Genomic DNA, 15,013 nt, shown 5'->3' on the forward strand with positions numbered 1-15,013 from the left:
ATCCAGCCATCCTTCTCTCCCTCAGCCCTTTTTTTTTTTTTAAGACAGGGTCTTGCTCTGTTGCCCAGGTTGGAGTGCAGTGGCACAACTGTAGCTTACTCGGCCTCCAGCTCCTGGGCTGAAGTGATCCTCTCCCTTCAGCCTCTCCAGTAGCTGGGACTATGCTGGCTAATTTTTTTTTTTTAATTTTTTGTAGAGACCAGGTCTTGCCATATTGTCCAGGCTGGTCTTGAACTCCTGGGCTCAAATGATCCTCCCACCTTGGCCTCCCAAAGTGCTGGGATTACAGGAGTGAGCCACCATGCCTGGCCTCCCTCAGCTTTCTAAACTGCCCTCTGGATGCATTTCTTTCCCTTCTTCCCTCCTGATCACCACTTTGTCCTTGCTCTGTGGACAGATACTCCCTGCTGCCTCCCCAGGGGCTCCTCCCCGCCCCCCGGCCCCCGCCCCGTTCTCTCCTCCCCTGAACTGGCACCCTTCTCCTCTCCCAGGGCCAAACCCACCGCCCCACTTGGGGAGGGGAGCTAGCCAAACAGACCTGCCTCTGCCCTCCCTGGGGATCCTGAGCTGAGAGCTGGGGGGTGGCCTCAGTTTTGGGGGACCAGGCAGATAAGGGTAGCAATGAAGGAAGTACCTTCCAGGGAGAGGGGGGCAGCTCTGTGCTGCCCATCCCCTCAGGGAAGAAGGAAAGAAGGTTGGAATACGGTTCATCGAACTGGATTTCCCACTCCAGGGCTACAGAGGAAAAAAGACAATAGTAATCAGGTGTCTGAAAGAAAAGTTTCCCCTAAGGAACCTGCATGCACATAGCATCCCTTAGTAGCAGCTAATTTTTCTTGCCTGCTGACTTCATGCCAAGCACTGTGTTAAGTGTTTTATATGTGTTTACTATCCTCAGGAACTTTATGAGATGACTAGAAAATCTCCATTTTACTGATGAGGATACAAAAACTTAGAGGTCAGGTTAGTAATTCAAGGTCACATAGAAATATTCAAACTTGGCTGGGCATAGTGGCTCACGCTTATTATCCCAGCATTTTGGGAGGCCAAGGTAAGTGGATTGCTTGAGCCCAGGAGTTCAAGACCAGCCTAGGCTGGTAGAGACAAGAAATCTTGTCTCTACAAAAAATACACAAATTAGCCAGCACATGCCAGTAATCCCAGCTACTTCGGAGGCTGAGGTGGGAGGATAGTTTGAGCCGAGGAGGCCGAGGCTGCAGTGAGCCATGATCATAGCAGCACTCCAGCCTGAGTGACAGAGCGAGACCTTGTCTCAAAAAATAATAATAATACAATTTAAAAATAAAGTAGTAGTCACAGTTACCAGCAGTTAAGACATGGACACATTTTATATTTTTTTAATAAAAAAATAAATATTTCAACTTAGTCCTGACCATGCCTCATTGCACCATGAGTCCACCATGCCTCATTGCACATTCCCTATCTACACATAACGATGAGTTTTGTTTTGTTTTGTTTTGTTTTGTTTTTTTGACGGAGTCCTGCTCTGTCACCCAGGCTGGAGTGCAGTGGCGCAATCTCAGCTCACTGCAACCTCCGCTTCCTGGGTTCAAGCGATTCTCCAGCCTCAGTCTCCCAAGTAGCTGGGATTACAGGTGTGTGCCACCATGCCCAGCTAATTTTTGCATTTTTTTAGTAGACACGAGGTTTTGCCTTGTTAGCCAGGCTGGCTTGAACCCCTGACCTCAGGTGATCCACCCACTCTGGCTTCCCAGAGTGCTGAGATTACAGGTGAGAGCCACCACACCTGGTCAATGATGAGTTTTAAGAGGCCATCTGGCCGGGCATGGTGGCTCATGCCTGTAATCCCAGCACTTTGGGAGGCCGAGTGAGCCAGGCGGATCACGAGGTCAGGAGCTCGAGACCAGCCTGGCCAGCATGGTGAAATCCCATCTCTACTAAAAATACAAAAATTAGTCAGGCATGGTGGTGCGCGCCTGTAGTCCCAGCTACTTGGGATGCTGAAGCAGGAGAATTGCTTGAACCCAGGAGGCAGAGGTTGCAGTGAGCTGAGATCGTGCCACTGCACTCCAGCCTCGGCAACAGAGCGAGACTCAATCTCAAAAAAAAAAAAAAAGGAGGCCTCCTGACCGAGGGCAGTACAGAGAAGAAGAAAGGGGAATCATGTGGACTCCCTACATAGGAATAGTACCCCAACTCATAGGCCCTATAGAAGGGCTGGTGTCTGCAAGCTCCTCAGCTGCCAGGAATGACCTCTTTCCTCTCTTCTCCCGTGAATGCCCCTCCCTGAAGCACATCTCAGCCTACAGAAAACCAAGGAGGAGGAAGGGAAGACTGGCCTCAGCCTTTAGTGCCCATGTTTTTGGGAGAACAGGTGGCCCCTTTCTGGCCTTTCTCCCAGGGCCCCCATTCTGGATAGTTCACGGCAGCAGCAGGTAAGAGGAGCTTGCCAGCTGCTCCTCTCTCCACCCCAGGGCAGCTTGTCTCATTCGCTCCTCTACCCACCTCCTCTCCCAGAATCCAGGCCACCAGATGGCCCGAGCAGGCTGTGTTTATTTGGGGCCATGGAAACCTGCAGCTTCCTTTTCCTATTGCCTTGGGTCAGGTGCAGAGCTGGAGCCCAGCCTCAGAGCAATGATGTCATGGAAAGGTTCTGACTTTATTACTCATAACCCCTTAGCCCCCGACCTGAGTGAATGCCTGGTTTTGCCCCCCTGAGCAGCTTATTCCAGTTGCCATGGAGATGCCTCTATTCCCTTTGAGGTCTTGGGACTAACTCAGACAGGGCAGGACCCAGGAGACTCTCCTCCCAACCTAGAGCCCGAGATATGTCAATTGTCACCCCTTTCTAGTCTGAGCTTATAAAGCCAGTGCTTGGAGAGTGGTTTATTCCTTCTTAAAGATTTGCTGTAGCCATAATGCTGAGATGGTAAAACCTTGGTTTGATGGCAATCTCCTTGTTTCAATCAGCCAGCATCCCCGGGGGCACATTTTTCTAGATAATTATGCTTGTTCCTAAAAATAGAACTCTTCATTAAGAAACAATCGCTAGCATTACTAATAATTATGAACATTTATTTAGCTTTGTTTCCATTTACCACATTGCCTCTCAACACAGTAACTTAACTAAGGTTTAGCTGTTTTCAAACACTGCTTGCTCTACTTTGAACCTTTTTCGGAATTGGAACTTGTCTGTAGTTCATCCCTTACCAGCGCTATGAAAGGGTTCTAGTTAGCCGGCAGTTCTCTGAATTCTCTCCCTACCTCCCCAGGGACCCCCTCTCTCCTGGCTGGAAGAAAGCATCATCTTGCTCCATAAAGCTGAAGGGCGGGGGACGATGTTCCAGGTTTTGCAAACATTTCTTTCGGTGACCTGCCTCCTCCTCCCATCTGGTATTTGTCCTGCAGAGCTGCTGGGTATAAGCCAGTACACACACGTGCTCAGCGGGGAATTTTCTCATAGGCTGCCTTGTAAAAAGAGCCTGGCGTTCCTAAAACTCAGCTCTACCAGAACCCAACTTTCAAAAATACATTCCTACAGAATTCATTTTATCAGTACTCATGGGGTGCCCACGATGTGCCATGTTCTGGGTGCTGGGGATACAGCAGTGAGCCGGTGCCCTCCTGGAGCTCACACTCCGGCTAGGAGACAGCAATTAGACAATTAGGACTGAGTGATTTTTGTAAAGGAAGAGAAAAAAGATAAATTAGGGCAGAATAAAGGGGCTGGGAAGCGCGGGGCGGGAGATGCCCCAGGCTGGCCGGGCAGGCCTCGCTGATGTTTGAATTGGGCAGTGGGCGGTCCAGGCGGAGGGCACGGACTCTGAAAGGAGAGAAGTGGTGTTTCTGGGGGACACAAGATCGGGGCACTCTTCCGGTAGCAGCTCGCTGTCTGGCCACCGTCTTCCCCAGCCAACCAGGCCTCCCGGGCCGGGACTCCAGCTTGCTGCCTCCCCTCGGCGGGCCCTAGAAACTGCGCGGAACCAAAGCTTGACGACGGCTCGAGTTTGCGGACCGCGAGGAGGAAGCGCCCGCCGGAAGCAGTCGCAAGACCTGAGCATGGCGGCCACCAGGTGCCTGCGCTGGGGCCTGAGCCGAGCCGGAGTCTGGCTGCTCCCACCCCCCGCACGGTGCCCACGCCGGGCGCTGCACAAGCAGAAAGACGGCACTCAGTTCAAGAGCATCTACAGCCTGGACAAGCTGTACCCCGAATCTCAGGGCTCGGACACCGCCTGGAGGGTCCCGGTGAGCCAGAAAGGACTGGACGGAAAGGCCGTTTTGTCAGGCTATTGGGTGACGTTAGGAACCCCGGGCCCCATTGGCGGGATGTGGAGCTACGTCGGGGGGGCTACGTGACGGTCGCCGCGGGAGGGGGCTGGCTGTTCGCGCTAACCTGGCCGGGAGTGGGGTGCTCTCTGTAGCGCGAGATGTGCAGGAGCCGGGAAGGCCGGCTAGGTATGCTTCTTTCGAGGCTGCCAGCTTTTCCACGTTCGTGTCCTTGGCCCTCAAGACCAAATTCCAGTCCCAAGGGGAAATATGGGCATTCTGGCCCTCCAAGGCGGACAATAAAGGCAAGAGGCTGCCAAGTTGTTTGCTACCCTTTGGGACGTTACACTGTCCATTGCTTCTAGTAACCCCAGGACGCGCGAATAAAACAGCTTCTCGATCGTTCCTTCAGGATGCATTTATTTAGCCCGCTATGTGCAGGCATTGAATCAAGCCCCGGAGCAAGAGAGATAAGACCCACCCAAACCCATTGAGCTTCCACTTACAGGACTGGAAAAGAATATCCATTCATTTGTTCGTTAATTCACTCACTCACTCAACAAAAGCTGTGCTAGGCTAGGGGATGGAGTAGCAAACAAAATTGAAATTCTAAAGCTTGTGGAGCTTATGTTCTAGTGGAGGGAGACAGGCAATAAGTAAATGACTAATATAGAATGTGTGAGGTAGTACTTTGCAGAAAATAAAGCCAAGAAGGAAGAAGTAGTGCCAGAGGTAGGGAGTAGGGTTGCAATTTTAAGTAGGATTGTCTAGGAACGCCGTCAATGAGGTGACATTTGAATAACCACCTGGAAGAAGCCAGACAGCAAGTCATGAGAATAGGGGGCAGATGAGCATCCTAGGCAGAGGGAAGAGAAAGTGCAATAACCTGAAGGCAGTAGCAATCACCAGGTGTGGCTCAGCAGGGGAGTCAGGAGAGAAAGCCAAAGAGAGGAATGGCTGGGGAAAGGCCTGTTTCTAGGACTTACTGGCCTCCAGCCTTTCCTCTGAACGCAAGGGAGACCTATTGGAGAGCTTGAAGCAGGAGAATGGAATTATGTTAGTTTTACAAGGATCACTCAGAGATCCTTATAGAGAACGGATAGAGGATGCCAAGATCAGGGAGACAAGTAAGGAAATTGCAATATAGGACAAGAGATGATAAGCAGGGTGGAAGCAGTAGGAGTCATGAGAATTGGTCAGATCCTAGACATATTTTGGAAAGAAAGCCTGCAAGATTTGCTGATTGGATGTGAGAAGTGAGAATAAAAGAGGAATTGAAGTCTGGGGCCTTTTTTTTTTTGAGTCTCACTCTGTCGCCCAGGCTGGAGTGCAGTGACGCGATCTCTGCTCACTGCAAGCTCCGCCTCCCGGGTTCGTGCTATTCTCCTGCCTCAGCCTCCTGAGTAGCTGGGACTACAGGCGCCCACCACCACAACCGGCTAATTTTTTTTTTTTTTTTTAACTAGAGACGGGGTTTCACCATATTAGCCAGGATGGTCTTGATCTCCTGACCTTGTGATCTGCCCGCCTCGGCCTCCCAAAGTGCTGGGATTACGGGTATGAGCAACCGTGCCAGGCATTTTTTTTTTTTTTTTTTTTTGAGACAGGGTCTTACTCTGTCATCCAGGCTGGAGTGCGGTGGCGTGATCTCAGCTCACTGCAACCTCCGCCTCCTGGGTTCAAGTGATTCTTGTGCCTCAGCCTCCCGAGTAACTGGTATTACAGGTGTGCACCACCACGCCCGGCTCATATTTTTGCATTTTTAGTAGAGACAGGGTTTTCACCATGTTGGCCAGGCCAGTCTCAAACTCCTGACCTCAAATGATCTGCTCACCTCAGCCTCCCAAAGTGCTGGGATTACAGGCGTGAGCCACCATGCCTAGCCAGGTCTGGGGCCTTGAGCAATGAAAGGACTGAGTTGCTGTTAACTGAGATGAGAGAGTGGCAATAGCATTCATTTGTTTGTTCATTCATTCAATAAAATGTTTATTGTATACCTACTGTGTCAGGCACTACTTGAGTCTAGCATATACAGCCATGATAAACAAAATAGGATCTCTCTCCTTCGTGGAGCTTAATTCTAGTGGAAGGAGCAGACAGTAAACAAATAGGGAAAATATCAGGTAGTGAGAAGTAATGTAATGAATAGGCCAGGGTGCTGCAACAGAGTGCTGAGGCTACCTCAGATTATTAGTAAGGGAAGTCCTGTGAGGAGGCTTAAGGTTTGAGTCCATTAGACATCTGAGAAGAGACGCTGAGTAGCAGTTGGGTATATGGGTGTGGAGCTGAGGAGAAAGGTTTGAGTTTGAGCCAGAAAGTTGGGTGTCAAAAACAGGCTATTTTCTGGCCAGGCGCAGTGACTCATGCCTGTAATCCCAGCACTTTCAGAGGCCAAGGGTAGATCACTTGAGGTCAGGAGTTCAAGACCAGCCTGGCCAATGTGGTAAAACCCCGTCTCTACTAAAAATACAAAAATTAGTCGGGCGTGGTGGCACACACGTGTAGTCCCAGCTACTCAGGAGGCTGAGGCAGGAGAATCGCTTGAACCCAGGAGGCAGAGGTTGCAGTGAGCCAACATTGCACCACTGCACTCCAACCTGGGCAACAGAGTGAGACTCTGTCTCAAAACAAAAACAAAAAACAGGCTTTTTTCATCAGCATAGATGAAGTATTCTAGGGAAGGAAAGAGGAGAGAGAGAGAACTATTTCAAGGGCATGTCAGTGTTTAAAAGTTGCAAAGAGCTAGCAAAGGAGAGTGAGAAGAGTCCTAGGAAGGTAAGAGGAAAATTACAGAAGGAACATGCTTCAGGAAGGAGGGTGTGGCCCATGATCTTCAGTGCTGCAGACAGGTGGAGTAGGATAAGGGTTTTTACCCCCTATAATTCTTTTTCTTTTTCTTTTTTTTTTCCGAGACAGAGTCTCGTTCTGTCACCCGGGCTGGAGTGCAGTGTCCCAAGCAGGAGTGCAGTGTCCTGATCTCAGCTCACTACAACCTCCATCTCCTGGGTTCGAGCAATCCTGCCTCAGCCTACCCCAGTAGCTAGGATTACAGGTGTGTGCCACCATGCCTAGTTAATTTTGTGTTTTTAGTAGAAGGGAGGTTTCACCATGTTGGCCAGGCTGGTCTCAAACTCCTGACTTCAAGTGATCCACCCGTCTTGGCCTCCCAAATTGCTGGGATTACAGGGGTGAGCCACTGCACCTGGCCCACTCCCAAATAATTCTAAGATAAAAGAAATGAAGACAGGCTGGGCGTGGTAGCTCACGCCTGTAATCTTAGCACTTTGGGAGGCCAAGGCGGGCGGATCACTTGAGGTCAGGAGCTCGAAACCATCCTGGCCAACATAGTGAAACCCCATCTCTACTAAAAATACAAAAAAAAAAAAAAAAAAATAGCTGTGCATGGTGGCATGCACCTGTAATCCCAGCTACTCAGGAAGCTGAGGCAGGAGAATCACTTGAACCCAAGAGGTGGAGGTTGCAGTGAGCTGAGATCACACTATTGCACTCCAGCCTGGGCTACAGAGCGAGACTCCATCTCAAAAAGAAATGAAGGTAGTCAGGGGGAGTGCACCTGCGGATACTGATGCTTTGAGCCTGGAGGGCCAGAAAAGCCTCAGAGTGGGTGTGTTTGCACTGGGCCTTGTGGATACAAAGCTTTAAGGCTGAAGGGCATTGCTGCTTGAGGAACAGCAAGAAAGAGAGAGAGACATGGAGGTGAGAAGTCCTGGAGTGAGTAGTTAGTTTGACAGAAACCCTCAGGGTGCAATTACAGTCACTGTCCAAGGTGGACTGCCTTGTGTGGGAGTCTCCTGTGGCCCCGGAAAGAACAGGGTGGCCCACCAGGCTTGTTGCTCCAGGTTGACAGAGGGTGTTGCTTTTGGAGGCTCCCTGATGCATGTGCACTGTGGCTCCCCCTCCCGCTGGAGCCAGGCCTCTGATGGTGCCTGACACTAGCTAAGGCTAGGGCAGGGAAGGCTGGAGACATCAGATCCATTTTCCTAGAGGAGTGTTTCTGAGGTGGTACCTCTGGAGTCTGAGGATGCTTTTTCTGTCATCGTGATACGATTTTGCAGGGGACCTGAAAATACTAATGTATAATGTTTGTGTTGTGGCTTTACATCATTTCTTTGTTGCCTTGAACCAGTTAGGAGTCACCCAGCAGGTAATATTTATTTGACACTGTGTACATGACATTACAGGATGGTGCAAAGCAAGCCGACAGTGACATCCCTCTAGGTAAGTAATTTTGTTTTCTTAAAAATCAGTTGGCTGCGTGGTGGCATGTGCCTGTAATCCCAGTTACTTGGGAGGCTGCGGCAGGAGAATCGCTTGAACCCAGGAGGTGGAGGTTGCAGTGAGCCGAGATCGTGCCATTGCACTCCAGCCTGGGCAACAAGAGCAAAACTATCTGGAAAAAATAAAAAATTTAAAAAAAAAATCATGCCTGTTGGCTGGGCATGGTGGCTCATACCTGTAATCCCAACAATTTGGGAGGCCAAGGTGGGTAGATCACTTGAGGCCAGGAGTTTGAGACCAGCATGACCAACATGGTGAAACCCCATCTCTACTAAGAATATAAAAATTAGGCCAGGCGCAGTGGTTCACGCCTATAATTCCAACACTTTGGGAGGCCAAGGCAGGTGGATCATCTGAGGTCAGGAGTTCAAGACTAGCCTGGCCAACATGGCGAAGCCCCATCTCTACTAAAAATACAAAATTAGCCGGGTGTGGTGGCGAGCGCCTATAATCCCAGCTACTCGGGAAGCTGAGGCAGGAGAATTGCTTGAACCCGGAAGGCAGAGGTTGCAGTGAGCTGAGATCCTGCCATTGCACTCCAGTCTGGGCAATGGAGTGAGACTCTGTCTCAAAAATAAATAAATAAAATTAAAAAAAAATACAAAAATTAGCCGGGTGTGGTGGTGGGCGCCTGTGATCCCAGCTACTTGGGAGGCTGAGGCACAAAGAATCACTTGAGCTTGGGAAGCAGAGGTTGTGGTGAGTTGAGATTGCACCACTGCACTCCAGCCTGGGCGACACAGCGAAACTCTGTCTCAGAGGAAAAAAAAAAAAAAAAATCAGTCATTTCTCTCATCCCTCACACATTCCTTCCAGATCTCTCCAGCCCAATTAAAGTAAAGAGACTATCTCTGGGTGTGGGTGTGCAGAAGTAGAATCTTTGCAGCATTATTTAGAATAGCAAATAAATGATAGTGTGACCAGTCGCATCGTACTGTGCCGTGTGCCACGTGAGTGTAGAGCTCTTAACATTCTCATGACGTAGAGCACTCTTTACAATAGATGAATTGAAAGAGGAAGACGCAGGAGAGTTTATAAGCTACTACTTGTGTTTTACATATCTATATCTCTGAAATATCTTTTTTTTTTTTTTTTTTTTTTTGAGACGGAGTCTCTCTCTGTCACCCAGACTGGAGTGCAGTGGCGCGATCTCGGCTCACTGCAAGCTCCGCCTCCCAGGTTCACACCATTCTCCTGCCTCAGCCTCCCGAGTAGCTGGGACTACAGGTTCCCGCCACCATGCCCGGCTAATTTTTTGTATTTTTTAGTAGAGACAGGGTTTCACCATGTTAGCCAGGATGGTCTCGATCTCCTGACCTCATGATCTGCACACCTCAGCCTCCCAAAGTGCTGGGATTACAGGCATGAGCCACCGCGCCCAGCCTGAAATATCTATTTCTGTATATCTGTATCTATATTTATATCCATATCTGTGTAGAGAGATACCTGTATCTGAAAGGAACACCCTGGATACAGTGACTGCCTGGAGGAATAGGGAGATAAGACAAACTTTGTGCCTGGGAGACAAGAGTGAGAGACATTTCCATGTAAATAAACCATTTGCATAACTGTAAAATTTTGTACCTGTCAAGTATAAGCAAGGCCTAACAGTTACAGCCTGCAAAGAAACAATGAGCCTTTTTTAGATTCAGAGAGAGTATGACTTCCATAGGCAGTGCGAGGAAGAACAGCCAAAGGTGCTGGCTCCCTGCGGCCCTTGCTCAAGATGACTCTGAAACAGAGGCCAGATGACCGCAACCCAAGGGACAGGACACGCTATGGCTGAGGAGCCAATACCATGCTGCAGTGAGGCAGTTTTGTAGCTTGAGGCTGTGCCCGCCTGTAGTCTCAGCTACTTGAGAGGCTGAGGCGGAAGGATCCCTTGAGCCCGGGATGTTCGCTTGAGCCTGGGATGTTGAGGCTGCAGTGAGCCGTCATTGTGCCACTGGACTCCAGCCTGGGTGCCAGAGTGAGACCCTGTCTCAAAAAAAAAAAAAAATGAAGCTGTGCCCTAAGGGGTGCATGTGTGTAGGGGAGGAGGCAGAAAGCCTCCTAGCTCATCAGAACTGGAGGCGAAGAGAAGTGTCTCGTGACAGCCTCCTAAGGGGACACAGACAGGCAAGTGGGCAGTAGCCTGGTAGTAGCTCCTCACCAGCCTCCCACACTCTCAGGGATCCCGAAGCGTTCCATTCCTATGAAGACTTTGGTCAGCTGCAGCTCAAGCTTTGCCCGTGTGCAAGGTTGCCAGCGATCACCATGGCAGAACTGTTCCCCTGCAGTGGCACATGTACTTGTTACCTAGTCAGAAAGTGGATTTAATTTGGTTTTTCCAAAGGAGGAAATCCTCTTAAAAGCAGTCCCAAGATGAGTCACTACTGCTCACTGAGGCCAGCTCTCTGCCACCGTGGTGCCACAGTTCCTTGCCACTCAAATTTCTTGCAGTTTTTGAAATTTTCCCAATATAATGCCTTCCCTACATTCCTCAGACACGACAAGACTGCTTTTCATTAATTATAAAAAGGGAAGGATTAAACCTCATTTTAGAGATTAAAAACAAACAAAAATTAGACCCAGAAAAACAGTGAGACTTTGCCAAGATCATGGTCACTTTGTGATCGAGCCAGTGTTTGAAGCTAGAGCTCCCAGCTCCTCGTATATCCAAGAGATGTTTTAACACTAACTGTGAGCTAGGCCCAGGGAACACCCATGAACACACCATGAATTAGACACAGTCCTGCCCTCTTGGAGCTTATAGTCTGTTGAGATTCCACATCCACCACATCTTGGATGAAACTAACTCTGTGCCTTAGTTTGAACTTTTGAAATAATCCTTGCTTGAAAACAAGCAGCAAAAATTGAGGGCAGCAGATACAGGTGGAATGTACAGGAGTAGAAGCAGACAGCCAAGTCCTGGTTTTACTTTCTTTTTTTTTTTTTAGACGGAGTCTCACACTGTTGCCCTGGCTAGAGTGCAATGGCACAATCTTGGCTCACTGCAACCTCCGCCTCCCGGGTTCACGCCATTCTCCTGCCTCAGCCTCCCAAGTAGCTGGGACTACAGGCGCCCGCCACCACGCCCGGCTAATTTTTGGTATTTTTAGTAGAGACAGGGTTTCACCGTGTTAGCCAGGATGGTCTCGATCTCCTGACCTCGTGATCTGCCCGCCTCGGCCTCCCAAAGTGCTGGGATTACAGGCGTGAGCCACCGCGCCCGGCCCTGATTTTACTTTCTTTGCTGTCTGTGTGACTTTGAGAAAGTTACTTGCTCTAATTTCAGTTTTGACATCTGTGAATAATCTCCAGCTTCACTGATCTGAATGTTACATTTATATATATAGTTAGCCCTCTGTATCTGTGAGTTCCACATCCATGGAATCAACCGTGGATCAAAAATATTTGAAAAAAAGTCTGGGCACGGTGGCTCACACCTGTAACCCCAACACTTTGGGAGGATCACTTTAGCCCAGAAGTTTGAGACTAGCCTGGGCAACATAACAAGACCCCATAACTACAAGAAATAAAAAAAAAAAATTCAGCGGTGTAAGGTGGTACATGCGTGTAGTCCTAGCTACTTGGGAGGCTGAGGCAGGAGGATCACTTGAGCTCAGGAGTTTGAGGCTACAGTGAGCTATGATCGCTGCAGTGAGCTTTGATTGCATCACTGCACTCCATCCTGGGTGACAGAGTGAGACTCTGTCTGTAAAAAAAAAAAAAATTGAAAAAGAACAAAAAGGATGGTTGCAGCTTATGAATTTTTTTCTTCTCATTATTTCCTAAACAATACAGTATAACAACTATTTACATAGCGTTTATACTGTTTATATTGTATTAGGTGTTATAAGTGATCTAGAGATGGTTGTAAGTATGCAGGAGGATGTGTGCAGGTTATTTACAAATATACCATTTTATATCAGGGACTGTGCATTCGCAGATTTTGGTATCCACAGGAGTCCTAGAGCCAATCCCCCACAGCTACTAAGGGATGACTGTATATAAAACTCATTGATTGGGAGGCGGAGGCGGGTGGATCATGAGGTCAGGAGTTTGAGACCAGCCTGACCAACATGGTGAAACCCCGTCTCTACTAAAAATACAAAAATTAGCCGGGTGTGGTGGCACACGCCTATAATCTCAGCTACTCAGGAGGCTGAGTCAGGAGAATTGCTTGAATCTGGGAGGCGGAGGTTGCAGTGAGCCGAGATTGCACCACAGCACTCCAGCCTGGGCGACAGAGCAAGACTCTGTCTCAAAAAAAAAAAAAAAAAAAAAGTCATTGAAAGAGAAAGATATGTAATAGCGATAGCTGTGTTGATAGTTAATTAGCAGTTTGCACATTTGCCATGAGGTAATCAGTTTTGCGCGTGTACTTTCTTCTGTTTTACAGATCGCGTGACAATATCTTATTGTCGGAGTAGTGGTCCCGGGGGGCAGAATGTGAACAAAGGTACGGGGTGCCTTGTTGCTTTCTTTTGCTTTAAAATGTAGCTGAGAGATGGGCTTCAGGAGCTCTGTGTTTGTGTTCATATGACATAAAGGGATTTTTCAGCAGAAGCTTTAATACTGCCAGCTTATAATAATCCTCTTTATTCTTTTGAATGTGGTCTGATTCTCAGACATTCAGCTGTGGGTTGCTAGGACTAGGATCGGCTTGTGAGTCTAAACAAAGAGAAATCGCAGTGTGAGGTGGCAGCCAGCTCCAACAACAGGTTTCCTTCGTTCTGATGCAACCCATTCCCTCCATTTTTTTTTTTTTTTAATTCAGTAAAACTGTAAGAGAAGCACTGGGTGCTTAGTCACTGGAAGTCTATTTTTGCCCAAAAATGCCTCACTGTCTTTGCAGGCTTGTTCATAGCCAACTTGGACATAGGCTAGAATGTACATGGTTAGGTGTCTGGCCTCCCTTTGTTTCAGAATGGTCACTGGTCACCCAGGGGTTGATCCTTCCTGGAAGTCTCAGGCACTCATGCTCCCTTCTCCCTTTCATCCACAGTGAATTCCAAGGCGGAAGTCAGGTTCCATTTGGCAACTGCCGACTGGATCGCAGAGCCCGTGCGGCAGAAGATAGCCATCATGGTAACCACCATCCCTTTCTTTCCCTAGAAATCCGTCAGCGGCTTTTAAACCTTTACTCTGTAGGACTCCAGTTTTTCATTTGTTCTCTGCAGCATAAAAACAAGATCAACAGGTTAGGAGAGTTGATCCTCACCTCTGAGAGTAGCCGCTATCAGTTCCGGAATCTGGCAGATTGCCTGCAGAAAATTCGAGACATGATCGCTGAGGCCAGCCAGACACCCAAGGAGCCAACAAAAGAAGATGTTAAACTTCAGAGAATCAGGTACCAGGAAATGCCCTAAGCTGCTATAAACTGATTTGTGTGGACGAGAGTCTACACAGGTAAGGAAGGGGCAGGGGAAAGTCCAAGGCCGGCCTTGGGAGAAACTCTAGGAAGAGGAGAGGATGCTGACCTGGGACCGAGGCCTGCGGGCTAGTGCCTGCTGGTGTAACTGCTCGGCTTCCCCTTCAGCTTCCAACTCCTCTCACCACTTTGAAAAGCACTGATTGGGCATCTGGGCCTAATTGCAGTCTTTTGTTTTCAGGATAGAAAACATGAATCGGGAAAGGCTGAGACAAAAGAGAATTCATTCTGCTGTAAAGACAAGCAGGAGGGTTGACATGGACTGAAATCACCCTCTGCAGCTGGGAAGGCTCTTCTGGGCATCCGGGCAGCTGCAGCTGGGAGGACTTTCACACCATAAGGAGATTTCTGTTTTTCTTTTTGGCTGTTAATGCTTGTCTATAACATTGGCGCCATCACAAGAATGTTCATTTGGAATGAAGGCTGCAGGCACTGGTTGCAAAAGTCTTTATAGGCAGTCACCATGTTGTCAAACCTTAATAATGCATCTAATGTATTAGCCACAATAAAATTCAAAACTCATTAGGCTTCCCTTCTCATTCAGAATGCTTCAGAAAACAATTCCTACCTTTTCTCTCAGTTAAATCAGCCGCACAGTTATCAACACAGCACTGAGGAACAGGAAAGGGTTCTGGTATCTGCTGTGAAAGAACACACAGGCCAGGCGTGGTGGCTCACGCCTGTAATCTAAACACTGTGGAAGCCAAGGCAGGAGGATCACATGAGGTCAGGAGGTCAAAACCAGCCTGAGCAACATAGCAAGATCTCATCTCTACAAGAACTACAAAAATTAGCCAGGCGTGGTGACACATGTCCATAGTCCCAGCAACTCAGGAGGCTGAGGCAGGAGGATCACTTGAGCCCCCAGGAGTTCAAGGTTGCAGTGAACCATAATCGCACCACTGCACTTCAGCCTGAGCGACAGAGCAAGACCGTGTCTCAAAAAAAAAAAAAAAAACCACTGGGCGTTGTGGCTCACGCCTGTAATCCCAGCACTTTGGGAGGCTGAGGTGACCAGCCTGGCCAACATGATGAAACCCTGTCTCTACT

The 15,013-nt window shown here is 48.7% G+C and overlaps 1 protein-coding gene across 1 annotated transcript; it reads left to right on the plus strand.

Moving 5' to 3' along the window:
* The first annotated feature begins 3,045 nt into the window (after window positions 1-3,045).
* Window positions 3,046-14,485, plus strand: MRPL58 (mitochondrial ribosomal protein L58). The gene is made up of 6 exons (XM_002827814.6): window positions 3,046-4,227; window positions 8,451-8,487; window positions 12,932-12,991; window positions 13,538-13,620; window positions 13,713-13,882; window positions 14,145-14,485. Exons 1-6 carry the CDS (start codon window positions 4,042-4,044, stop codon window positions 14,227-14,229), a joined length of 621 nt encoding a protein of 206 aa, XP_002827860.3. The 5' UTR covers window positions 3,046-4,041; the 3' UTR covers window positions 14,230-14,485.
* Window positions 14,486-15,013: the final 528 nt, after the last annotated feature.

The sequence above is a fragment of the Pongo abelii genome, chromosome 19, assembly GCF_028885655.2.
Source record: "Pongo abelii isolate AG06213 chromosome 19, NHGRI_mPonAbe1-v2.0_pri, whole genome shotgun sequence".
Classification (NCBI taxonomy): Eukaryota; Metazoa; Chordata; class Mammalia; order Primates; family Hominidae; genus Pongo; species Pongo abelii.

What these genes read in the sequence shown, in the direction of transcription:
- MRPL58 (XM_002827814.6), top strand. Translation starts at nt 4,042, where the DNA reads ATGGCGGCCACCAGGTGCCTGCGCTGGGGCCTGAGCCGAGCCGGAGTC. An exon ending in ACACCGCCTGGAGGGTCCCG is followed by an intron (nt 4,228 to 8,450) that starts GTGAGCCAGAAA and finishes ATGACATTACAG; the next exon opens with GATGGTGCAAAGCAAGCCGA. An exon ending in GTTAAACTTCAGAGAATCAG is followed by an intron (nt 13,883 to 14,144) that starts GTACCAGGAAAT and finishes TTTTGTTTTCAG; the next exon opens with GATAGAAAACATGAATCGGG.